At 36.0% G+C, this 27,586-nt stretch overlaps 1 protein-coding gene across 5 annotated transcripts in view; it reads left to right on the forward strand.

Annotated features, from left to right (window-relative positions):
• The first annotated feature begins 682 nt into the window (after nucleotides 1-682).
• The window catches only part of LOC132797330 (serine-rich adhesin for platelets), a 44,831-nt gene continuing 17,927 nt past the window's right edge, over nucleotides 683-27,586 (forward strand). The window contains exons 1-5 of one of the 5 annotated variants that reach the window (XM_060809023.1): nucleotides 683-1,040; nucleotides 1,868-2,102; nucleotides 20,898-21,572; nucleotides 22,960-23,265; nucleotides 24,279-24,814. In XM_060809023.1, the coding sequence (XP_060665006.1) occupies nucleotides 21,291-21,572; nucleotides 22,960-23,265; nucleotides 24,279-24,814 (1,124 nt within the window). In that variant the 5' untranslated portion in view covers nucleotides 683-1,040; nucleotides 1,868-2,102; nucleotides 20,898-21,290. The remainder of the gene's footprint in view (nucleotides 1,041-1,867; nucleotides 2,103-20,897; nucleotides 21,573-22,959; nucleotides 23,266-24,278; nucleotides 24,815-27,586) is intronic. The other 4 variants (XM_060809022.1, XM_060809024.1, XM_060809026.1 and 1 more) reach the window with 4 other exon arrangements.

Genomic DNA, 27,586 nt, shown 5'->3' on the forward strand with positions numbered 1-27,586 from the left:
TTTTTCGTGCTTATCGATATGATGCGATGTTTCTGCATCTAATATATCGTTTGAGAAAAAATCTGTTATTGCAAGCAATTTTCAAGTGGTACCAAAACTACTGTAGTTATTTTATTCATAAAAATGTTTTATTTTTTCTTTTTTAAATAATTCATCTATTCGAATATATATACATATATATTTTATCTTATACAATTGGGTTGTAATGAATTATCTATTTGAATTTAAATATAAAAATTGAAATTACATGTATTTAAAGATTAATAATTGTACCTATTGATCTTGATCAAATCGGAATATTCACCAAAAATGGAGTGTTTATATATTGTATATAAATACATCGATATATTTCACCATCTCTAACCGATGTGTGGCCATTGTAGCCCGAAAATACTAAGTTCTTTTTGGTATATATCTGGTTTAACTGCATTCTGTATTTGTACTCCATTAATAAATGCCGTTACTAAACTTTGATTGTGATTTTTGATATAATACATTTTTAATGCAAAACATTTTGTACATCTTTGCTACAGTTCGGGAGGCATTAAGTTGTTCAATATGCTGGCGGTCTTTTAGCTTGTTATTTATGTAAAATTTACCACCACAATACAGTAGGTGGTATATTGGATATATTTTTGAGCTTATTTAGTGCGTTTTGGAAACACACTTGCGGTCACCCTGCCACACTCATACGTTGAAGCGCTCGCTTGCCAAGCGGATGCAATTTCGGACAAGAAAAGAAAGAAAAGCAAGAATTAATTTTGTTATCTTTTATTTTTTTTCGACGCTCGCAATATACACAATTACAAACGCAAACAATTGAGTAAACTGTGGTCAAACAGTAGTTAAAATGAAAACAGATTGCTGATAACACCAAATCGTAATGCATCCAATAATAATATTAATATAATAACAAGTGTGCAGCCTTTTTTTTCGCCCGCGTGAATTTGGAATCGGGAAATCGGGAATCGTGAATTGTGTGTTGTGCGTGTGTGAAATTTGCTGGTAACACAAAAAAAGGCAAAGGAAAAAGAGAAAAAGTGCGTCTAAATATATGAAGAGAAGAAAAATATGGTGTTGGTTTGTGGGGGGTGTGTTTGGGGAAAACAGCAGTAGCCAGCAAAGGCATCAGCAGAACCATTTGCCCACAATTCTATTTTTTTTTGTTTTTTTTTTTTGCCAAAGTGTTGTTGGAGGCGACGCCGCCAATTAATGCTCGCGGTCGCTGCCGCCGTCGCAGTCGCAGCCATTGATGCCGACGCCAGTGTCACCGCAGCAATAACAACAACAACTACAACGATGACAACAACAACAACAACAAAACGCTGCAACGTGAAAGAAATGAAATGTCAAAGTTTTGCAAAGTTTGCATATTGAAAAGACGCGCATAAAAATAGTATTTTTTTTGTTTTCTGTTTTTCTTTTTTTTGTTATTGTTTTTGGTTTTTGTTGGTTTTGTTTTCGTTCTTTCGCTTGTGATTTTCATTGAAAATGAACGAGAAGTTAATGCAATATATACATATACACATAACACAAGAAGCAAGCGAAAAGAGGAAGAGCGCACAGAAAGTCAACTTCATCATCATCATCGCCGTCGTGGTCGTCATCGCCATCATCATTATCAACGTAATCGTAATCTCCATCTCCTCCACATTCTCTTCTTTGTTAGGATGTGTGCGTGTGTTTTTTTTTTATGCGTGCGCGCCACACGAGGAAGAGGAAGCGCTACCAAAAATTACTTTGCGGCTTGCTCTCTCCCTCTCACTCTATGAATGTGTGTGTGTCTGAATTTCCATTGCCTGCTGGCTACTGTGTGTGTGTGTGTGTTTGTGGGCGAGTTTGTGTTTTAGCACTAATCTTAATGTAGTTATCGGCATTTTAAACGCTTTTTAAAGGGCATAACAACAACATCCTCAACATTCGTCGTGTACATTAAGTGAGAGCAGCAAACAACAACAACCGGCGACAACAAAATAAAAACACACACAGCAAAACAATAATAACAACAACTGGTCACACTGTGCATCACAATATCCATGTGCGTGAGTGTGTGTGTGTGTGATTGAGTTTTAAAGCCGCCGATGCCGTTTGGTAATTTGTTGGTAAGTCTGTTTTTCAAATTATGCTCACATTTTGTTTTTGTTTATTTGTGCACTATTTAAATGTAGTTTTGTGTCTCGGAGCGTGTGTGTGTGTGAGTTGTGTAAATAGTATAAACAAACAGCGAAACGAATTATGTACTATACTCTTTTCCTCTTGCCATCATCATCATCATCATCCCCACTTCAGTACCTCCCTCCCTACATGTTTGGACTCTTGTGCATCTTGAGCTATTTCTACATTATTCTTGTTTTGTTGCTGCTGCTGTTTGCTGCTTTTTACGTGCTCACACACACAAACACACACGTTTCCCGTTGTACTTACAACATGAACAGCGAAAGTTGTCTTCCTGCTTTTTACCGCCATCTCTCAGGCATCTGCATCAGCATCGTTCATTTTCCAATCGTTCCTCTGCTCAAGCTTTTTTGTTTCTTTTGCTCACGCTCTTAACTTGTCTTGGTCTTGTGCCTTGCAGCTTTGGCTGACAATTCCTGTTAGCAAGGGCATATGCAAATTGCGTTTAGCCGACCTTCTCTCACCTCGCTCGCTGGCTGGCTCGCTCTCTTTTGCTCTCTTTCTTTCTCTTTGCGATTTGCTCACTCCTGTTTGGAGATCATTTAAAGTAGTCGCTTGTTTAGCTACTTGATTCGATACGCACATGTAATTTGTGATCTATCGATAGTTTGATCACTTTCGATAATTGTATTGTATTACTCACGGATTACACTAAACCCAAGCAATATGAACTTTCTTGTCTTTAATCTATTTAAACTATTAAAGCTTTGCTAGATTATAAAGGGAAATCGAAAGCTAATAAATATAACTATTCTTATGAAAGTACATGGAAACTATCCTATTACATTTGTCTTGCCATTGAAAATAAATGTGACTCTGCAATATAGCGACCAAAGAATACAGTTAAAGATTTTTATATTAATAATATTTAACAAAAATAAAAGCAAGGGAGTCGAGAGAACTTTACTACGAGATACCCTGTACGCATTCAAAAGATCAGACTTATCGTGTTATCACATGCTTGAATGCTTTTAATATTTATACTGATCATGATATTATAATATGCTCACAGGAATAGGAATCACATGATACCCTTTTATTTACACATTTTGTTACGGGGTATATTTAATACTGGGTAATAAACAAATAAATTATACTTTTGAACAGACCAAATAAATAAACAAAATGTGTACAATTGTATTTTGACGGATCTCGATCTCTCACCGAGTTCAGCGAACGAACGCCTTACAAAGTCATAAATAACAATGCGATGACAATGTCCCTTCTCTTTTCATGCTTCCACATACTCGCCTCATAATTAGGAGTCGAAATGCAACCCGAACGAATTAAGTGGCTACAATAAAGACCCTGAGAGTTTTTTTTTTCTCTCCTCTTCTGTCGGTCTGTGTGCTTGTTTGTTGGTGTGATCATACCACACACACACACAGTTGCAAAATAAAACGGTTTTAACTTTATTTAATTCGAGGACAAAATGTTTCTTTAATCCAGTTTTCAATGCGTTCAGGGTGTATCTATTATCACAGCAATTTGATTCCCCTGAAATTATTGCTATAAAGTTTTTAGTGAAGATCTTATGTTTTTTTTTATATTAGAAAAGTATGAATAGGTAATTGTAGTATAGCTACATTATAAAAGTTATATTTGAAAATCAAATCAGCTTTAGTATTATTGAGTAAAAAAATACTCAAAAATAATGATTATTTGTGGTTTTTAATTTTCCTCAAAATAACTGGCTGTTAAACAGAATAGTATGTGTTTTGTTGACAAAGAATATGTACAAACAAACTTTATATTTAACCTTCCACACTTTATGGATAGCGCATAAAAAAAAAAATAAGACAAAATAACACAACTAAAACACACAAAAAAAAGAAGGTTATTCCAGTAACTAAGTAAGTTCATTGCTTGATTCCATTCGATCTTTCATCCGTTGGCCCTGTTTTTGTGTTTGGTTTTTTTTGTAGGCTCGTGCTTTGTTGAACGTCGAATCGACTCCGTTCGCTCCGTTTTGGAGTTCATCGTTGATTCCGCCGTCAAAAGGCGAAAACAGTTCCCAGGCCCGTTAAGCCAAAAATCGTATGAACGAAGTAGCTCTGCTGTTGCTTCAAGGTTTTATGTAATTGTTAATTTTATTTTGTTGGCCGTCGGTTTTCATTTTCGTTTATTATTATTTGTATACCCTGTAGCCGTTAAATACGCTGTCAAGGGTATAATAAAGTGCTGTGAATTTTTGGATTTGTTCGATTCGATTCGCTACAGAAATAATGCAAATTTGCATAGTAAATTTGAAAAATGAGAGAAGAGTTCTCTTCTGCTTAAAGAAAAGGGTGTTACTAAAGTCGATCATGCTTTTGATGCTCATTGTTTTCTTCATTTCTGCTTCTTGCGTGTTGGTCGAAACCAAGAGAGGAAAAAAAAAACAATTGCAACAAAGAGGTGATTTCTTACAATCGTGATTTAGCCATATTGTTGTTGTTGTTGTTGTTGTTGTTGTTGTTGTTGCCGCAGTTTCTGACAGTTGATGCCGTTATATTATTAGGTATTAGCTTGCCTACATTCAAATTGTAATTCTTTACTCATTATGCGTAATTATCTTTTGACTGTTGTTGTCTTTACATCTCTATGCAAGTCATTTGCATTTAATTTCAACAGAATTATCAACCTATTACAACGCAAAGTAATCGAGAATTGATGATAAATTGTTATCAATCCCCCACTTGACTGAGTGGGGCGACAAAGCGTCATCATCATCATCACACCACAACAACAAAGCACAGAGCTGAAACATGTCACTTTTCTACCGGTTGTGTGCAGTCAGAACATGTCTCCAATTCACTTGATATTACTCACTCACTCACTCACATTGAGGTTTCTATTCTATTGTTCTAACTTGTTGTTGTTATTGTTATTGTTATTCTTAGTTGTTGGCCATTTGTCAAGTGTCCGCAAATCGCGTGAAATTTACAACGTTATACAATTTAAATACTAGAATTAACAATTTGTTACTGTTCTATACTTCCATTGTTCGCTATTTTTTATTCCATTTCAATTTCTTTTATAGAGGTATGATGACATAACCTCATATGTTCACAATACCACACGAAGACCATACAAAAATTACACAAACCAAAACAAAAAAAAAAAAAAAAACGAAAAAACGAAACAAAATAATAAGTACGAATAAGTAGACTATCAAATACACTGCTTGCAGTTTAAATTGAAAATTTTAAGCTAGATAAATTTGGTTGTTTAAATAAAAAGCTGAATTTAGTTAGAGCAAATAGTTAAACACTTTTTACAGGGTTGCATACCCTGTATCTATTATAATAAATAATACTGCTTAATTTTTTCAAATTCAACAAATGGTCAGATAACAACTTTGGTTGTCTAACAAGAATTTGAATTTAGTTAGCCACAAATTGTTAACTACTATTTACAGGGTATACAAAAGTACACAAAAAAAAGAGAACAAAAAATATATATTACTAATAATAATTCCGTTTTCAAATTTAACAAATGGAGGAATAACTAATTTGGTTGCTAAATACAATTTGAATTTAGTTAGCCACAAATTGTTAACTGCTATTTACAGGGTATACAAAAAGTAGGCAAAAAAAAAAAAAGAGAGAAGAAAACTATTATAATAATAATGCTTTCCTTTTCTGCCTTTTGTGTACAGCTGAGCTTAGGCGCCGATAAAAAAGCATTACGATACACAACGCGAAAAAATGTGAAATATTTTATATTACTTTTTTTTTTCTCTTTTACTTATTATTATTTTTTTGTGTGCTAGCTAGCAAAGCGTTGTTGCTATTGTTATTGTTGTTGTTGTTACTGTTGGTGGGACACTTCCGGCGTTTGTCAGTTGCCTGAATAAATGTGTATCTGAGTCTCTCACTTTCCATGTATGTGTAATGTTATGTTATGCATGTGTGTGTGTGTGTGTGTGCTCTCCCAATAGCTGCGATTGCTTTTCCAAGCACTTGTCGTGTCTCGCACTTGCCGCAGTTCCGTTAGAACGGCTAGTTAACCAAAGTTTGTCATTTCATTAGAATTTCACCTTATCGCCAAAAGCATAACAACACAACACAACACATGGGAAAGAAGCAAACAACCGCAATGAGATGAAATTCTATCACTCAACGTAGTCACAATTCGAATACTCTTTTATCGATAATCGATGATGATGAAAGCCATCAAAAATAATATTTCATTTGAGTTGTTTTCTTAAATGCTAATTATCTGATGTACTATTCTTATAATTAAATTTCGTTATCAAAGTTTAGAAGTTCTTCTATTGAGATACTTTGATTGTGATAGTACACTCAATAGTCGGTCTTTACTCTCTGCTCGATATATCGATGTTATCAAATGTCATAAATGTATTTTTGATTCAAAGTGAATATTCTCACATGTGACTCAATTCTATAAAAGTTCGTTTTCTCATTAAGTATTTTCCGATTCGTTTAGGTAAAGACTTTAAAGTGAAAAGTATGAAATGATCGTAGTAATATAAATGCAAATTCTTTAGTTGAGAGAGAACAAAAGCAATTTGCTACTTTACTACGCTTTCTTGATCAGGGATAAAAGATGAACCACAGTGTAACAAAATTAAAATTTAGTTTAATTTTTTTTTAAATTGAAAAATGTAAAAATTAATATAATACTTATTTTTGAAAAGTAAATCTATTGAAAATAAGTCATCAAAATACTGTCAGAAAATGTATTATATTTTATGAATTTGAAAGTAAAAAAAAATGAAATAAAAAATAAATTTTGATAAATAGTTTAGAAAGTAAAACTTCTGGAAATAAGCCAATTACTTGCACTAAAATTTGAGTTTTAAATAATAATTTTGTGAGAAATATAATGAAATTAGTTTTTTCCGAGCTTTCTAAGCTGATTATGGTTCAATTATTTCTTTAATATTTTGTTTTGCTTAAATGCAGAAAGGTTTAATTCACACGCATGAAAAATCAGTTCCCTTATCGTCTGCCTAAGAGATTGCATAAAAACTTTTGACAATCTCATTCGAAATTTCATATGCAATGAATTTGTAAGATGTTTTTAATTTTCCTTCTGTAATTCAGTTGATATCTAAAATATTTCATCTGAAGTGAAAATAGTTAATTTTTCTTAATTCTATTAATAAATCTAAATAAATATGATACACATTATTAGACTTTGCAAAAAAAAGGAAAAATAAATTGTCGGCGACTTTATCATCGTACTTTAACAACTTTTTAATCGCTTACATAAATATTTATTTTCCAGCAGCTAGGCTGCAGATCTTGTATGGCAAATAGACACACTGACACTTGGTTTGATAACAAACTGAATTGTTTTATAACTAACAGAGTTTATCATATCTATGATGGTATATTAGAATACATTTTTAGCCATGTGAGATAAGTGAGTAGGGTAGCATAAGGGAGGGGGAAGAGACAACACAATCCGACACCTAAACTTAGCTGAATGGACATGTTCAAGTATCCGGTGTGAGGGGGGGAGGGGAGGCTTACATTTCAAAGAGTGAAAAGGAAATGCAATGGGACTTTTGCACTTTCCGTTGCTCCCCTTTCTCGCTCTCTCGCTCCTTCTCTTGAGTTCTCCGTAGAGAGATTGTGGGCACCGGTGTCGCTTAGGTTCAAAACTCATCAACGTCGCCATTATCAACTCAAGCGGCTGTGATTATCTGATGATTGTCTTCGCTAGCAACGGGAATTCACCGTCATGCTATCAATATGTTGCTTGGGTGGTGGGGTGGTGGAGTGGTTGGGTTGAGACACGTGCAACGGAACCAGCTGCCAACCAAAGGGGATGCAGAACGCGTATGCAAACATATGTATTCTAAAACAAAAGTGAATGAGAGAGAAAATAAAAGAAAACAAAACGAAACGAGACGAGACGAAAAAAAGTAAGAAAGCTACAGTCGAGTGTACTCGACTGTGAGATACCCGCTACCCATTTTAAATAAAAGCAATATATTTTGCGGTATTATTCTCAAAATATACCAAATATACTGCAAAAATGCTAAAAAAAAATATACCAAATGGTATATTTAGTATATCGGTATAGTACCGCATTCAAAATATACCATAGACACAATATACCAGATTGTCGGCCAAAGCAACTAAGAGCCCTAGTAAGTTGTCGTTTTTTCCCATACAAAAGTATTTCTTTAATAACTTCGACAATTTTTATCTGATCGCAACCAAATTTTCAGGAATCATAACTACTATAGTAGTTATTGTATATACCAAAATTCGGAACTTTAGCTTTAAAATCACGTTTGTTATTCGATTTTTTTGGCTTGTGGGGGCGGAAGTGGGCGTGGCAAAAATTTGAAACAAACTTGATCTGCGTGCAAACATAACAAATGCTGTCGAAAAAAAATGATAGCTCTACCTGTTACATACATTTCCTGCCGGCACAAAGTTATAATACCCTTCTACCATATGGGTAGCGGGTATAAAAACAGCAACTGAAGAGCTCAAACTAGACAAACAGAGAAAGAGGGAGTGAGAGAGAGAAAGAGAGAGAGAGTGAGCGTCTAAGTGGGGGGATGTGGTTAAGGGAAGGACAAAATGCGTTAAAGGACGACAACAAGAGTCGTGTCGACACCACAACAATGCCAGTTGCTACTGTTGTGTGTTAACTGTTGTTACTGCCGGTGACGCTGACAACGACAGCAACAGCAGCAACGACAACAACAGGCAGCCAGACGGACGGACGGACGGACAGACAGACAGACAGACAGAAGCATTAACATTAACCTGCAAGGCGAACAAGAGGAAGCACATTAACCAGTAGGCTGCAAGGCATTAAAATATCGATCGATAATGTCGAAAGTAAGCAGTACGAAAAGAATGAAAGATATGAAAGGAATGAACACAAATGCAAATGGAAGAAGGCCTTTAAAAGTACGCTCTCATTAGAGGCGGAAGCTAAGAATTGTTTAGCTAGAGAACAAGCATAAATAGAGGAGGGAAGAAGGAGGAGAGTATAATCTCTTATCCCAATCTTATGCATATCCTCCCAAGTGCCATTCACATCCCACCACTGCACAGGAAATTACTTGGAACGAATCAATTGATAACAACAACAACAACAGCAAGAAAAAGATAAATAAAAGGGAAAAAGCATTTGCCAATTGCATTCGCATCCCAAATAGATTTAAAGGTTCCACAGAGAGCTTCTCATCAATGACTTGGCGCAAAGTGTTGCGATTCGATACGATTTGAATTCGATATTCTGCACTAGAGCAGCTCACACTTTTCTCTCTCTCTCCCTCTCTGACTCGGCGTTTTATGTGCGCAATTTCCGTTGTCTGACAATGTAACGACTTCTGCCAGTTAATAACAATAACAACGACAACAGCAGCAGCAGCTATGCTAGAGCCCGAAACTAAAGCTAAAGTCTGAAGTCTGAAGTTACCAAGTTGCAAGAGCAGCAGCTGCTGCTGCGTCGATTTTTACGTCTTTATGAAATATGCATCGTCTGCTTGCTTCTTGTTGTAATGCGACTGCGTCCTCACAGAAGAGTCTCTTGTGTTGGTCTCTCGGAGCCGGTTTGCTGCTAAACTGACTCGGTCGGCCTCGGCCTGTTTTGCTCTGAGCTCTGTGCTCTGTGCTCTCTGGCACATCCAGTCAGGCAGCCTGGTCCTTGAACCGTTCGCTCATCTTTGCCAATGCATCGACTCGACTCGAGTCGTTTTAGTCTCATCTGCACTGTAAGAGCTCCAATGCCAAGCATTAAGTGCAGTAACTTCTGCATTTTCTTCTCCAACTTCATTATCGTCTGCTTATGCGTCAACATCATCGTCATCGTCATCATCTTCATGAGCTTCTGCTCTCTCTCGCTGAAATTGCAAATTGCATTGAACTGAATGCAGCAGCAAAGTGGCCTCGACTGAGCCGAAAAGAGATGCCAACACACAGCCAGAGCGAGTGAGGAAGAGTCAAAAGATTGAGAGAGTCGAAATGATATAAAAAAAAAAGAGTTGAAAAGCTTACGTTTAGTTGCATCCAATTTATAAAATGCCCCTGGATGATTCAGACAGCGACGACTGTACCCAGAAAGAGAGTGGAAGAGAGAGATGGGAGACAGAGAGAGAGAGCGAGAGCGAGAGCGAGAGAGAAAGAAAGAGCTGCCCAGTAGCCCACCCAGTTTTCTAGCCAGTCTAGTCTATTAACTGCTTTTGACCTGCTGCTGTCGCTGTCGCTGTTGTTGTTGTTGTTGGCGCCACTTCATTATGCATATGCACTGCCCCTTCCCCCTCCCTCAAACACACACATACTCCACCACACCCAGGAGCAACCCTTGTGGCAATATCCTCGCCCCCTCTTTGAATGTCTCAATTGCATTTTAACACTCATTATTAATGGGCTTTGCATAGGCCCAAAACGCAAGTTCTGGGATTTGGGCACCACACACAATACCCACTGGAAAATAAATCGCACCACCATGAAATGAACCACCCTTAAAGAGCCGCCCCACCCATCGCTAATATTGAGCCACCCCATCGAGTTTGGGCTGAATGAAAGCCTATTCATAAATGGATTTTAAAGTGGATGCATTGCTCGCTGCTTTGGCCTGAAGTTACTGATACGTATGGCTAAGCTTTTACTTTTTTGTTTTTCTGCTTTTTCGGTGGACTGCTGCGCCCCCTTTGACCCTGCCCTTCGGGGGGTGCCTGTTAGGCATTCAATTGGCATGAGTGGAGTACTCGCATGCACTCAGGGTCTTCATTATGAAATTAAATACACACATATGCCCAAGCATGGGTCTTGCCTACAGATTTGCATTGTGCAATGAGCACAGCGAGCACTTGAGACAAACCCTTCTTCTTGCATTTTGCTGCTTGCTGCTGATGCACTCTTTGGCTCAACCGTGACTGTTCATAAATTATTGAATCGCCGCTGAATTGAGTTGTCTCCACATCGTAACATTGTCAATAAACGAATTTGTAATGATTTACTTAACGAGACAGCGAGATATTCATTTCAATTTCATTAAGGGGAATGCAATTTATTACTTTCAAAACGGATTTGTTTTAAGTTAATCTTATCACTTTAATATAGTAGACATAATTTATTAGAATTTCAAGTGAAATCAAATATAATAATATCTAGTACAGTGTTACATATTTATAATACTATACAATATTCGCACATTCAAGATTTAAAATTATTGTTTCAAGATTTATGTTTCGTGATTTATGTTTTGGTTGCGATCAGATCAAAATTGTAAAAGTTATTTAATAAATATTTTAATAAATGCTTTGGTTGTTAATCTGGTATATTTTGTACTCTGGGGTATATTTTAAATGCTGTACAGTATCAATATACCAAATATAGCCATCGGCATATTTTAGTATTTGTGTGGTATATTTTCGGTATCGGTATACGGTATATTTTCAGTATTCTACATCATATTTGTGGTATATTTTAGAAATATTTTTTATTTTTATTTATATTCTTATTTTAAGATTTTTTCAACATAAAAATCTTGTTTCAAGGTTTGTACTTAAATCAAGATTTCAAATCTTCTTTGTTATCTAGATATTTTTTTCTGTGTAGTAATTTCTGCACATTCCTGTTTTATTCGAAGACATTCATCAATTTCAAATGTCGTGTCATTTCATAAAACTGAGGGATTAGTTTCAATTTTATTATGTAGCGTATTTTCATTATAGGCTATCAATTATAATATTTGAATTTGTTGAATTAAATAGAAGAATATCTAAAATTCATCCCTGTTTTCAATATATTTCTGAATTTCCCTTTTTCTTAATATAAAAGTTGATAATTAATGAATATAAAATGTTGTAGTGAAAGCCATCAATAAATTAAATAAAAAAATGAATTAGTAAAATTAAATTTAAAGATCGGGTTAGTTCACTTTTACTTAAGTGGGCTGGACTATTAATGACATCTGGACAAAATTTGATGTCAATGTCATTATTAATAATATGTATGTATAGTATGTATATAACTAGTAATTATAGCTATAGCATTCAGTGAAATTGTAAGTTAACAAATCTGTAAATTAACATCAGATATGGGAATTCAGAGAATAACAATTTAAATAAAAAATATAAAAAAATACAAAAGAATAATAACATCGAATTTAAATTGAATTCAAGATATAAATATCAAAAAAAAATATTTTTAAAGAATTCTCTTTAGCTGTGCTTGCGAATTATGATAAAATAGATTATTAATAAATCTCAATTATTTAATGCTAAAATCACCTACAACTAAAGCATCTAAATGAACATGATGTGAATTATTGATGAGGAGCAACTATTGATGGCATGTGAGGGGAGAGAGGGGAACTCGCAGTAGCCACCTATTAAAATAATGCAGGTGCCATTAGAGTTGAATTTGTAATTGAACCGTCAGCAGCTGCAACATGGGTTAGTGGGTGGCTCTCCCCCTCCCACCTTCCCCCGCTAGTTCCTTCAACTCTGTGATTTACAACAAATGCAATTAGGCCCCCTCTCACTTAATTAGAGACTAGCAGCAGCAGCTGTTGCAAATACGTCGCCGCCAAACAACGTGGGCGTCAAATATATATACAGGATATATTTATTATGTGTATTGTGTTCGTTGTCCTTGAATTGGATCCGCATTCAGTGGTAGAGGTAACACAATAATTGCCGCAATTTTCCAATTATCTTTGGATTAAATTGAATTTGTATTGAATTGTTATTAGCGTTGTGTTGCGTTGCGTTGTGTCGTGTTGTCATAATGCATAGAAATATTGAAATTTACGATTCAAGGACATTTGGCTAGCTGAAATGTTAACTCAAATTTCGTAATTATTTTTCCTGCAATTTTTAGTTGATTGCTGTGTGCAGCTAGCTCTCTTTTTCTGGTATTGGAGTGTGATGACTCTGGCATTTGTTTCTCGCCATTTTCGCAGTTCACTTCAATTGAACTCGAAATCATGTCAATGAACACAGCAACAGCAACAACAACAACAACAACAACAGCACACACATAATGACAAACAACAATGTTGTTGCCTTTAAAGTCTGGACACGACTCCAGTTGGTTTTTATTTTTGTCTTTTTCTTTCTGTTTTCTCTATAATAAATTGGTCAAAGGCCTGAATAATTGCAAACTACATACACTACTTGACAAAAGTATTCTTACAGCAGTGTTTGATCGTATTTTGTATTTGGCTTGCATAAATAACAAATTCAATTTTGCTTATTTTCCAATCGATCAACAATTTACCTGTTGTGATCACATGATCACAATATTTAAAATGTTTAAATCTTGTACGTTCTTCTTCTTCTTGATGATGTCATGCACACTATAAGATATCTGTGGCAACTGGCTGTTTATTGTACACGAACACACGACTTTGTCAAAATACTGTATCCGATCACTGTTTGATGATTGAACAAGAGCAAGACAGATTTCTCTCTTTGGGGTTATCATTCTTTTTTTTTTTTTTTTTGTTGTGTACACTTTTGGGGCAGGTCTTTTTCGCAGTACATATTATTATTTTATTTTTATTTCATACATTGTATTTTTTGCTTCTTTTTTTTTGTTGATTTCAGCATTAGTTTCCCAAATTCACTCGCACGCTTCGAACTTGTGCCGGGGTCGTGCCAGGGCCTTGGTATTGCTCGGGCACGTTCAACGGTGGGATGCGATTATGCCATGATGATCGACAGCATATTATACTCTCGCTCGTTGCCGCCTCTTTAATTAATTTCGATTCATATTTTACCTTTTAGGTGAAGCAGAAATTACATTTTTTGCAGATGAGTCCTACAAAAGCGTTGGATACTTTCAAAACGTTGATCTCTTCTTAATCACTTAAATATTGTAAATGTCAAACGATTCCTTAAAACGGATATGGCATTTATTTACCATATTACCGAATAATAAGCACTGTCTGTTTTTCTCTCTTAGAGTCCCATTTTTAAGTTCAATTTTGTTTAATGTAGTTTTCAAACATACTGCAAACATCACTTTGTAAAATCGAATTGTTTAAAGAGGATGTTAAATACATAAATGGTTGGAATATAGACAATACTGTGTTTAGTATATTTTTGGTTATATTAATATAGTATATTTTTAATTATATTTTTAATTTCGTTGGCGAAATCGAATTGCTTGAAGAGGATATTAAGAAATTTTTAGAAATTCGATAATACTGGCTGTGCTTAGTATATTATGAGCTTATTTTGTTAGTATATTATATTTTGAATATGTTAAACAAATATTTAGTATTTCGACAATACTGACTGAGTATATTTTGAGTTAAATCTTTAATTTAGTTAACAAAATTTAATCAATTAAGGAGGATGTTAAATAAATGTTTAGAATATCGCCAATATTAACTGTGCTTAATATATTCACAGTATATTTTTCATTATGTTAGTATAGTATATTTGGAATTAGATTTTTAATTAAATTGGCTTCAAAGCATAGAACTTCAATGTGTTTTTTCATTTTTTTTAATTCAGTGTTGAATATCCTAAATTTATTTCTTCTGTTGCATTTTTAATAATGATTATTGCACAAAAAATATATGTGTAGTATATTTATACTATATACTATGTATATTGATAACAAAATGTCCCTTGATGCTGGCTGCTTCACTTCTTCGTTGCTTTTGCTCTGGTATAAAGTTTTGATTATTTCCTGCGATATGCTCATTTGTTTATTGAAAACGTTTTCACGAATATAAGCAATTGACACACACACGCACACACACACATTCACTCGCACACACAAGTTCATACAAGATACACATAAAAAGCATCAGAAAAAAACACGAAGAAAAAAATCGAATATAAACATAAAACTGTAGCGAATTGCCAGCTAGGCGCATGTCTATGAGTATTCTTCTTTCAGTTCACTTCACACATACCCTATGCTCTGGTGGGGCATCAGGAAAGGGTATGCTCAATGCTCAATAAACCTATGAAGTTAAAGAGAAAGCCATTAAAGCAATTAATATGAATTAAAAACTATATGATTGTGTTAAAAGCTAGAATCTTGTATTTTTTTTTTTTAGCAAAACGTTCTCTCAATTAACGAATTTATTTTTGCTGATACATGCTTTTTGCTCTCGTTGTTGTTGTTGTTGCTGTTGTCGGTAAATGTTGAAACCTTTTGATGCTGATGATATAATTCACATGCATAAATATCAAGCATACGAAAGTATGTTTGGAATTGATACATGAACGAAATACACAGCTAATATAATGCCAATTTTAGTAGACCAAAAAAAGAAGAAAATAAAACACTTGCACTTTCACACACACAAACGTAGATACAGATACAGATACATTTACAGATACAGATACACAGGGACAGTCAACAATCGCTGCCACCCCTGGCACGCCCATTTTGCCATAAACTTTGGAAAATGCTCGTAAAATGAGGTCAAGGTATCTGGGTTTTATTGATGTATGTATGTATGTATCTCTTTCTCTCCACACTCTCTCTCTTTCTCTCGCTCACTCTGTTTGTGTGTGTGTGTGTGTGTGTGTGTGTGTGTGTGTGTGTTTTTCTCGCTCGTTTGCTCTTGGTTCCTTTGGCGGCAAATTTTAACACTTGACTTATTGATTTGCCCGTCAATTATCAGAAATATGATTATTAAGGCTCGGCTGGACCAAGTTTGAATCTCTCTCTCTTTCTCTCTCTCACCATCCACTCAATTACTCGACTCGAGACTAGAATTCAAGAACTCTCTCAATTACCTGGCTCCTTTGGCCAAATCAATGAAATCAAGTGGTTCACTTGGCACAGTTGCTTCCCCTTATGCTTATGTTTTCATTAACTTAATGCTGCTCACAGTTGAAGTCAAGTTGAATGATCCCTCGGATGCTTGGAACTTAAATTCTTATTGAATAGGTAAAATTTGTAAAACATACAAATTTCTTGATATATGTTTCAAGCATTTCTCTCACCTTTGTAGAATATTAAGTGAACTATTAATTTTATAGTTTATTTTCTTCTACTTTTAGGAATTTGCAACCCTGTTTGATACTTTAAGCATAAAAACTTAATGCTATTGTTATCAATGCTGAATATTTCGAATTTCAGCAAGTTAAAACTATTTAGTTAGTTTATGTAACCAAATCAAAACTATGCTTAAGTTATTTTTGGTGCCAAGTTCATAGATTCCCTGCAACTCTTGAACTCTTCTTCTCTCTTGCTGTTCTTAAAGAGTTGAGAATGAACTAATAGGTAGCATACACAAAGGGGAAGGTGATATGGGGGGAGGAGTGGGCAAGAAAAAGAAAACAACATGACGCGAACGCGAGAAAATTAAATAAACAATTCGAAAATAAACGTAACAACGAAACAAATTGAAAAAAAAAGTGAAAAAGTGAACTGAACCCGACGCATGGGAGTCGCGAGTCCAATTCCGATTGCGAGTCGCATCGTCGGCGTGTGTTGTATGTAGTATCTGTATCTGAGTATCTCAGAGTGTGTCTGTATCTTTTTGCGGCACTTGGCAACAAGTTGAATGGCACTGAAAATCCGAGGCCCCCCCCTCATATCCAGTCAGGCAGTCCGTCAGTTAGACAGTCAGTCGCACTTCTAGTCACTCCTGGGAGACAGATACACGCGTACTGCAAATGCAGATATACATATCGATATATATATCTATATGTATATATGTATATACTGACAAACGGACAGCGAACTGACCGATCGACTGTTTGAGTTGTCGATAAATACTCAACACTTGTGTTGTCGGTCGGCAAATGCTTTGATGTGCGTACGAATACAAATTCGAATACGAATACGAATACAGCAAGTATTATTTCGAATAATGTGTGTTTAATTTACCATGTGCCAAGAAGAAGTCGATCGCTATTCTCTCTCTCTCTCTCTCTCTCGAGATGTGTATGTGTGTGTGTTAAGATGAACCAAATGGATAACCTAACCGATAACCTGACTGGCCTCTCACTCACATCGTCAGGTGTCTGGAAGAACACACACACATTCTATACTATATAGAGATCCCTATGATTTATAGAGGAAGCTTTCCATAGTATCTCTCTGAGGTGTGCTTTTGTTACCCCTTTATCTACTGAATTCGTGCGTGAATAAAGAACAAAACACAAAACAAAACACACGAAAAAAAACAAGCGATAATTGAATTGTTGTATTGCTTTTGTTTTAAACAAATTCAAAAGTATTTTCTTGCACGTAATTGAATGCTTTCTCTTTTCTTGTATCGATTCATTTGTTTGTTTATCTATATATACATCTACATATATATATATATATATACAATTGTAATGGATTGTACATTGTACATACCATACTGTATACTATAATATATATTGGAAATTTGAAATGCAATCGTAATCGCGTTACGCACTCTAAGTGCTATTGTAAATATTCGAAATGGCAATGCGATATGCCATCGTCTTTCAATTTATGGGCTAGAACACACAAAAATATCATATAATATAAGTAGGTATAATCACAGATAATCAAATGGCCAAAAAACCATTAGGCTTTTTTCGAGGGCCGAGATTATGCATTAATCTAGGCCAACTAAAGGATGAGCTTATCGCCTAACAGCGAAAACTGAGAATAGAAAAATGTGCATACATATGTATAAGTAGAGAAAATGCGATCAATTCTTCGCTGAGGGGGCGTAATTAAGCGTAAACTTGATCGTTGATTGATGTTTATAACGGTGCAGCGTTGCAATGATTTATATCGATTAACCTTTAGAACAATTGCGAACCGACAAATGGAAGACTTCTTGTTGTACACGATGTGGATGATGATGATGATGATGAAGATGAAGAATCTGTGGATCATCAGTTTCACACGGGTTCATCAAGTTTCATTTCGTCGTCTTCTTTCTCTTTTCGTTGTAGTTTTTTTTTTTTTTGTTTCCCCTCATTTTATTTGATTTGATTTTATTTGAGCTAATGTTGTGTTTTGGTTTTCGGTTTTTCTTGTTGTTTTTTTTTTATTTTCTTGATGGGTCGCCGCCCCCAACACTTTGATTGATGTAATGTGTCCATTGGAGGTAGTATGTGTGTGTGTGAGTGGTTGGCTTATTGGATAGCTGGATACTTTTACCGTTTGTTCGTTCATTACACGCATGTAGTTTTTTTTTCTGGTGGGGGAGCTTTGTTTTTTCTTGTGGCTCTGTTACGATTTTTCGATTCCTAGTGCAAAACAATCAATTTAATTGTTATCACGAGTATATTGAGAGAACAAAAAACAAAAACAGTGAAAAAAAGAAAGAACAAAACAAAATATTAAGTATAGTCAATAAAGCTGGCAAACGATTCGTTTGTCGTCGTCGTCGTCGTCGTTGCTGTCGTTGTCATTGCCGTTGTCGTTGTCGGTCGTTGGTCGTTGGTCTGTCCGTCAGTTGTCGCTACTTTCATCATGATATCATCGATTTTTTATTTACCCATTTTGTGTAGAACGTCGCCCGGTCCGCCCGACATTAACAAGATATCGAAGTGATCGTGCGATACGATCTTTGTGTTTCAACTCCGCCAACTGATTAGCAAAATGGTGTTGCACTCTAGCGCTTATCTAAAGTTTGCTATCGATACGCACTAACTATCGATAGGAGTGCGATATTACTATCGATTGCCGGCCCTCACAACACTCGACAGGCTTCTGTACGTAATCGCAGTGATATGAAATGATATGATTGTAAAGTGTATAGATAAGAATAATAGTTAGATACGTTCGCTCAGATCTAAATATAAGCATGTAAACTCATTCGTTTCTCCTTGAATGCTGCTGTTGGTTGCTGACACATTTTAGACACTCTGTTGTTGTTTGGTTAACTGGCTGCAATTAAAAACGAAAAACTAAAGTGTTTGGCTAGTTGGCTAGCAATGACAATGGAACACAATTATATATAGCCTAGTATCTAAACGATTTTTTAGTTGTAGTTTTAGTTGTCTACTGTGGTAATTACACGTGTATTAATTCACGAGTTGTCATTGTCGACTTCTATTGTTGTTTAATTACGTCGCACTCGCCGCAGCGATAAAAACAATAAAATACACACACACACACATACATTCATAAACACACCCATTTAGACATGCACAACTAATCCATATAGGCAAAGTTAAGCCCTGTTGTGTGTGTGCCTTTGCTGCTACCTCGTTTACTACATATCAAAATAAAATCGCATTCAAGGCTTGCGCTGCAAAAAACGGGGGGCGTTGATCGGAAAGAGAATGAATATTAACAAGTGCATATATACATCACACCTGCCCTTTGACCCGCTGTAATAATGGCTGGCTGCTGAGCGAGAGAGAAAGAACAGTTGAAGCAAAACATTCTTGAGTTCAGTGGCCGTTGAAATGGCACAATTATTGTCTATTGGGGTCAGCGAATGCTCTGACTTGATTAGAGTGTTTAATGCGTCGGTGTTGCGTTGTCATCACTGTTACCTAAAAGAAAACACAACAACTAAGAAAGCTGCAGCCGAGTGTGCTCGACTGCGAGATACCCGCTGCCCACTTTGAATAAAAGCAAATCAGTACGGATTACGCTTAAAATATAGAAATTAAATATATTGCGCAATAATATGAAAATATACCAATATACTGCATTTGGTATATTGATAATCATATACCAAATATAACATTTGCATATTTTAGTATTTCTTCGCTTTATATAGATAGTACTATATCAATATACCAAATAGAACTCGGTATATTTTAGTGTTTAGTGCTACATATGTAATTATTTGGTATATTTTATTTGACAGTAATATACAAATATACCAAATATAACTTTTGATTTATTTCAGTATTTTTGTATTTTGTGCTCTATAATTATTTGGTATTTTCTACTCGGCTTGATATACCAATATACCAAATATAAGTTTTGGCATATTTCAAGAAAATATACCGTTAAGTACAAAATATACCAGATTGTCAGCCAAAGCAACTAAGATCCGTAAAAGGTGCGTGTTTTTTTTTTTCATAAAAAAATAAATAACTTCTACAATTTTTATCTGATTGCAAACAAATGCAGAAATTGCAAACAAATGCAATACTATTGTTGTTATTTTATATACCAAAATATTTGAATGGGCGAGATTTAAGTGTTCATACGGACATGGTTATATGTGTCATCTCGGCTGTTGACGCTGATCAAGAATATATGTATATACTTTGACTCCTTCTGCTTGTTACATTCATTTCCTGCCCGCACAAAGTTATAATACCCTTCTACTCTTTGGGTAGTGGGTATAAAAGTTACGCCATGTTAATTACCATTTGAAGTCGACTGGCAGCGGGTGGAGCAGGTGATGAAGCAAAGAGCAAGGGAGAGGGCAAGGGGATGCCAAATGCGACTAGGCGTGTTACGCTTTTCAACTGCCAACATTTTTGACGGTCAATGCTCGCAAAACACTCGCACACACACACACACACTCATTTAGTTGTGGCTATTTATTATTTTTCTTCATCTTTCTTGTTTTCCTTTTGTTTTTTGTTTTGTTGTTGTTTTTTTTTATGGCAACTTGCATTGTAATTAAAGCTGTAAAATGTTGTTTAAGAGGGTCGCTTTTATGGTTAAAAACACTTAAGTAACACTATATAACTGTACTGCAAAGAAGGCCAAAAGAGCTAAAGTTGTATATAGAGTACAACTATGTGGAGTAAGGCTATCAATTGAAAGAAAGACATTCTCAGAAGTTGACCGAGAAAATAAAAGTTTATACCATGCTATAATACAGTTTTCTTGATTTGTTTTTGTTTTGTTTTCTAGATTCATTAAACTAAACGTCTGGACCAATGCGTTACCGTTAGGAGGTGCTATGGTCTGGTGTAGCGCTATCATGGGCGTTCTGACGCCGCCCCCCCAATATTGGGTCAACAAACAATGCGGACTTTGAACGGGCAAGGAAAATAGATACCCCCCAAAACAAGAAGAAGAAAAAAACCCCAGACCCAGACCGAACGAGAAGGTGTCGAGAGCGAAAGGTATTCGCCAAATCAAATGAGGCTGCAACACGTAAGCAGCCAAACAGCAGGTTGACCATCATCATCATCAGCAGCAGCAGCAGCAGCGGCAGCGGAGAAGCAGGCGACTCTCGGACTCGCTTCGTAAAGCGACAACAACAACAACAAAAAACAAATCCAAATTCAGGCTTAACAGAAAATGTTACAAAACTCGAATGCAGCAACAGCTCAGCCCAATACCACAACAACAGCAGCAGCAGCAACAACAACCACAACAGCTGCCATGGCAGCAGCAGCCGCGGCGGCAGCGGCAGCAGCAGCAGCAGCGGCGGCGGCAGCAGCGAACAATGCAGCGATAGCCGCGTCATCCATACAACCAAAGCTGGTTGTCATACGAAGGCGTCCGAATCAGGGCTTTGGTTTTACGCTGCGTCATTTTATTGCCTATCCACCGGAAGATGATGCCGCCAGCTGGCCTCAGGTAAGCACAGCTTGGACAACAGGCGAAAATAAAGTAGCAAAAAAGCAACAGAGAGAGAGAGAGGGAGAGAGAGAGAGACTGCGCAAGCGCGCAGTTCCAGTAGATTGTATACTAACATTTTTGCCTGGCCTGATGTGCCTTGGCTTTGTCAATTAGTCACCGATTGCCTTGCCACTTTTGCTTTTCGCGCTTCGACGAGTTTCAGATTCACAGTCGCAATCGCAGTCGAATTTCGTATTCGGATTCGCAGTCGACGTCACACACTCACTGTCACTGTCTCCCGTCCCCATTCCGATTCCCATTCCCATTGCTATCCCTCTTTCGTCCCCTCCATTCCCCGCCCCTCGATCACGTCGCAGTCATTACGTGAGCTCAACGCACGCGCCGCTTATTCAAATGACCGTCGTTGCTTTCTTTTCGCCCTTGTGGCAACAAAATGCGGGCATATTGAATGCGTCACACAATTTGCAACACATCACTTGATGCAACTCTGAAAGCAAATACCTTCCTTCTGAATTGACACACAAAAAGTACGTTACATTATTAATACAAATAAGTTTAATAAAATGTATAATCAATCGGTAAGCTATGGATTATTGTCTCATAAAACTAGACTTTGTAATTCAATACAAAATTTACAAGTGTATAATCAAAAGACAAATCTTAATAATTACAATATTTTACATATTTTTGTACACTTCATTTAAAACAAGTTTTTGTATTTGCCTCATTTTAAAATACCAAGTTTTCAATACATATATTTATTACTTAAAGAAAGAATAAATTAATAATGCAAATAAATAATTAAAATAAAGAATATATCATAAGGCAAAACGTTCTTAGAATAAATATATTTTTCTTTTTCTCTCAGAAAAATACACAATTTCTTTCTTTTTTTTTCATTTTAGTAGACTTGAAGTTAATAATATTAAACTATAAAATATTACAAACTATAATATAGTAGATAGAGTTCGATTTAAAGTAAAGTATAAAATATTATATACTAAAATAAAATAGATAGGATAAGTAGCTATTTCGCAGAGTATTTCGAATTCGTAGTTTTGAAAACTTTAACAAAACTTGTGTGTCTCTTAAGTTGCTTTTTTTTTGCACTAATTTGCGTTTTGCTCACTTTACTTTTATTACACGCGACGTTTCGTTTTGCTCTCTATCGCTCTTAAGCGTCTGTCTCTCTATTTCTCCCACTCGCCAAGTCACTCTCAGTCCCTCTCTCTCTCTTTAAGCCAGTCTCAGCTCTCTCTCGCTCTCTGGAGCCGCTCTCCTTATTGCCATTAAAGTTGTAGCTGTTATTGTTGTTGTTGTTGTTGTCGATGTCGTTTCACGTTTATTTTGTACAATTTGTGTTGTATTTTTGCGCTCTGCGTAGGAAGCGACGAATGTTGGAGTTGGCGGTGGCGGCGGCGGTGGCGGTGGCAACGGCAGTGTCGTCGGCTTGGAGCCAACTTCGCTGCCGCCATACCAAGTGAAAGCGATGGAGACCATTTTCATCAAAGAGGTGCAAGCGAACGGACCGGCTCACTACGCAAACCTGCAGACGGGCGACCGGGTGCTAATGGTGAACAACACGCCGATCGCAGGCATCGCCTACAGCACCATTGTGTCAATGATCAAACAGACGCCAGCGGTGCTCACGCTGCACGTTGTGCCCAAGGAGTGCGATGTGCTGCAAATGGTAAGTCTAACAAGTGAGAAAGCTGCTGCGGTCAAGTGTGCTCTCGACTTCAAGATACCCGCTACCAATTCTCGAATGAAAGCAAAACAGTGCAAAAGCGGCTTGACCGTTCGACAAATAACAAAAATATACACATATATACGAACAAATATGTAGTCTATACAATATTCAATGACATTAAAAAGTGAGAAAGCTGCAGTCGAGTGTGATTGAATGTCAAATACCCATTACCAAATTCTTAAAAACAAGCAAAGCAGTGCGATACCGGTGTGTCGATTAAAAAATACCATCGAATATACTGGATTATACTACAAGCTGTATTTGACATAATAAATTAATATCAGTTCATTGTGCTCGACTGTTAAATACCCGCTACACTTTTCCAATAAAGACAGTATAAAATCGGCTTGATCGTTAAAAATATACTAAATAAGCATTCATAGAGTAGATTTTGGTATAACAATATACCATTTCGTTACAAAAACAAACTGCAGTGTGATCAAGTGTGTTGAAATGCAAAAGCGGTTGAACCATTTAATAAGCCACAGACATGTACTTAAAATAAAATTTAGAAAAATACTGAAAATAATATATGATAGACTATTAATGATGTGGTCACAATTACTTTTTCGATAACTTGAAAGTTTTTAATCTGAGCGCAACCAAAGCTTTTGGAATCCTGATGACTGCTGTTATTGTGTGTATCAAAAATTTTGTGTTTAGATTTCAAATTCTATCAAAACTAAAACCAACTTCGTGAAGTGTTCGTTCAAATAATAATATAATGATAGAAAAAGATATCATCAATAAAAGAAAAACAGTGCGAAAGTGACTTGATTGTTGATAAAAGAAACAACAAAAATATACCAACATATTCGGCATAATTGTGTACAACTAAAGTTTTAAATTATTTATATCTACTTCGTATCATCGACATACACTCTTTTGTTTTGTTTCTTCAAAATGTTGTTTATTATTTTCTTACGTTTTTTTTTTATTTGTCTATGTTGTAGCACTATACGAGCATTGCCCACACTCCGGAATCGAATCGTTTAACGATGTCCGCACAAGCACCGCCGCCTCCTCAGTCTCAGCCTCAGACGCATTCACAGTCGCAATCGCTGGCTGCAGTTTCGCCAGCAATGTTGGCAAATGGCGCTGCGACCATTAAATCCACATTTCCACAGCAACAGTTGATCTCATATCCCGCTGTTGCCAACTCGTCGTCATCACCGGCGTCGTCCTCAGTATCGCCAGCAACGCCACAGCAGCAGCAGCAGCATCAGCAGCAGCAACATGCGCCGCCTCTCCATGGCGGCAGTCGCTCTGGCAGCATCACTAGCAATGCCAGCGGCAGTGGCATCCCCGGCAATAATAGCTACCACAATCAACAACAGCAGCAGCAACTGCAGCAGCTGCAGCGTAATCAGGCAATCACCGGCAGCAGCAGCAGCGGCGGCGGCGGCGACTTTGGCGACATGGCCTATGGACTGCGCCAGCAGCAACTTTACCATCAGCATCAGCAACTGCTGTCCAGCAGCTTTATGCGGTAAGTTTGCATGTTTACTATTATTATTATTATAATTATTCAACTTACGTGGCCCAAAAGCCAAGTGTGGACAAGGACGGAGGAGGCGCCATCGTCAGCGTCATCGTCACCGTCAGGGACGTCGCGCGTTGGTTTATCTTATCAGTTTGGCAGGTTGTGATGGCGTTTCTCTTTCGCCAAAACAGTGTTTATTGCAATTAGACAAGCCAGCGAGCGAGCGAGCGAATGTTGCCACTAGCCACAGTGGGGCAATGCTAAGTTCCTAATCTCATTTTGACAAATTTGTTTCATTTATTTCAACTAATTTCAAAATGATTGCGGATAAAGTTTTCCGAAATTATAGGAATGAGGTTTTATAAGTTCAGAATCTCATTTTAATAAATACATTTCTTTATTTAAGCTAATTAACAAATGATTGCGTAAAAAGCTTCCTCAATTTTGATGACAATTGGAAAATAATAATTTTCTTATCAACTTGATATTTCAAGAGACGCTGTTAAAACACTGTCAATCAAAACATATTTAATGTAAAAGGCTTTAAAATTGTTAACCAATATGTATTTTAGCACTTATTATATTAATGTACCAAATAGGTATATTTCAGTATTTTTTTCGATATATATCAATATTCTATATATGTAATTCGGATTACTTCAGTCTTTTAAAGCCATATTCGTACCAAATATAATATATTTTTTAACGTAAAAGGCTTAAAATTGTTAATATGTATTTTATTTTAGCACTTATATAAATGTGCCAAATATGATATATTTCAGTATTCTCATTTCAATGTATACAATTCGGTATACTTTAGTATTTTTTTTATAGCCATATTCATATTTATGTATTTAGATGATTTATTTATCCCTTAAGCGAAAAACTCATTTCGATTATATACTCTTTCAATGCATTCGATCCCACTGTGCAGCGTTTGATTTATGGTGGCGTCGAAAAACTGTCTACCTTGATGAGTATGAATGGTGTGTGGTGTGTATATTTTGGTGCTTTATTACACTTTTATGCAAGAAGCCAACAAATCAACAATTTGCTATTAATATTCAGCGTGAGTAGTGAACACAAATAATCATCTTCAGTGAAATAGAATTTGTTTGGGATCCCACAAGAAGAATTCTTCGAATCTCACAACTAAGATGTTAGCGAGTTAAAAATCCATTTTCTGCATTCGCTTGCAGCGAGCATACCTCATTTTCTTGACTCAATTAAATAGTCACAGGGTATAGCAATATTGCAAATAGACGAATGCGAACACACGACCGACCCCTACGCATTTTGTAGGCACTGAATTGCTCATTTCCAGCATGAGGTTTGTTTTTTGTGTTTGTCTTTTTGCTTTTTTGCATTTGTCATACTCATTTGGCACATTTCTCACCAGAAACTTTTCACTGTCATTAATTTTTACATTCTCCTGCAAAAGCATACAACAAACACTTGAGTACATATGTTTTCAATTTTTATGTATTTATGTGCACACACATACATATCTATGTAGGCGCAAGTTAATGATGATGAGTCCATAGTTGGACGGACACCGGCCTATAAAATTATAGAACATCAGCAGCAGCAACACAAGATAAATGTAGACACATACAGTCGTAGTAGTAGTAGTTGTCATTCTGGTGATTTCATCGTCATCATCAGCATCATAATATTTTATTTGTGCTCATTATCATGTTGAATGCAAAGTATTTGAACGTTTGCATTATACAGAATTTCAGATATTGACCTCTACAGATTTGAGATTCCTTTGTCAGGATACTCATCGAATACATTTAATTTGTACAAATTGAACTTTTTCTCAATTTTGCTACTTCAAATGTGACCAAAGAATACATTGAATTTAGTTGTTTATTTACGAATTTAATGGCTCTTAATTATAATTTTTATGTACCAAATGCTTGGCATGAAAAAGCCATCTTGCAGACAACATTGTTATCCAAAAACTAAATTAATGTTCAACTATGTTGAACAATATTTTGTATTAACTTTTTGAACTATTAAGTGAAAGTATTATTCTGTGAACTTCTTGTCGACAACTTAGTTTTGCGTGTGTTTGAACTCATTTCGATCATTCTTCCATCTGACCATCAAATTTGGCATCTCCTGTGGGAATTGGGAATTGTCTTGGCATCATTTGTTTGGTTGGGATGATCATTTGTCTGTCTGTGTGTGTGAGTGTGTGTGTGTGTGTGTGTTGACTTTACGACTGCGTCTCGATTTGGCAATGACGACGAATGCATTTATTCATATTTCTCGTGTTTTTAAAAACAAAAATAAACACATGCATAAAAATGCTTTTGGCCATTTGGGCGAACTTCCTCTTTTCTCTCTTTCTCTCTAGCTTTCGCTCTCATTCTGCTTACACACATTGTACATCGGGGCCAATAGACAATTCCCTCCAGAGAGAGTGAAACGATGACCCAGTCCAGTGGGTGCTGGATGGAAGACGATACTTTTGGCATATGTGCAGAATTGCAATTGAATTGTTGCAAGTACGCAATGCATAAAAAACGTGCATGCATAAAAAAAATAATCTTATCTTTGCAATTACAATTTAACTGACTTTGCATATGCAGACGCATTTTGAATGAGAGCAATTAAGAAAGAAGCCGATAGCAACCTGTTTTCAATAAAAACTTTGCGGTATTCTAAATTAAATATACCAAACACATCTTAGAAATACTGAAATTTATATCGAATTATATATTGATATAGCAAATGTTGTCAACAAATATTAATATAGCTAATGATATA

The sequence above is a fragment of the Drosophila nasuta genome, chromosome X, assembly GCF_023558535.2.
Source record: "Drosophila nasuta strain 15112-1781.00 chromosome X, ASM2355853v1, whole genome shotgun sequence".
Taxonomy (NCBI): domain Eukaryota; kingdom Metazoa; phylum Arthropoda; class Insecta; order Diptera; family Drosophilidae; genus Drosophila; species Drosophila nasuta.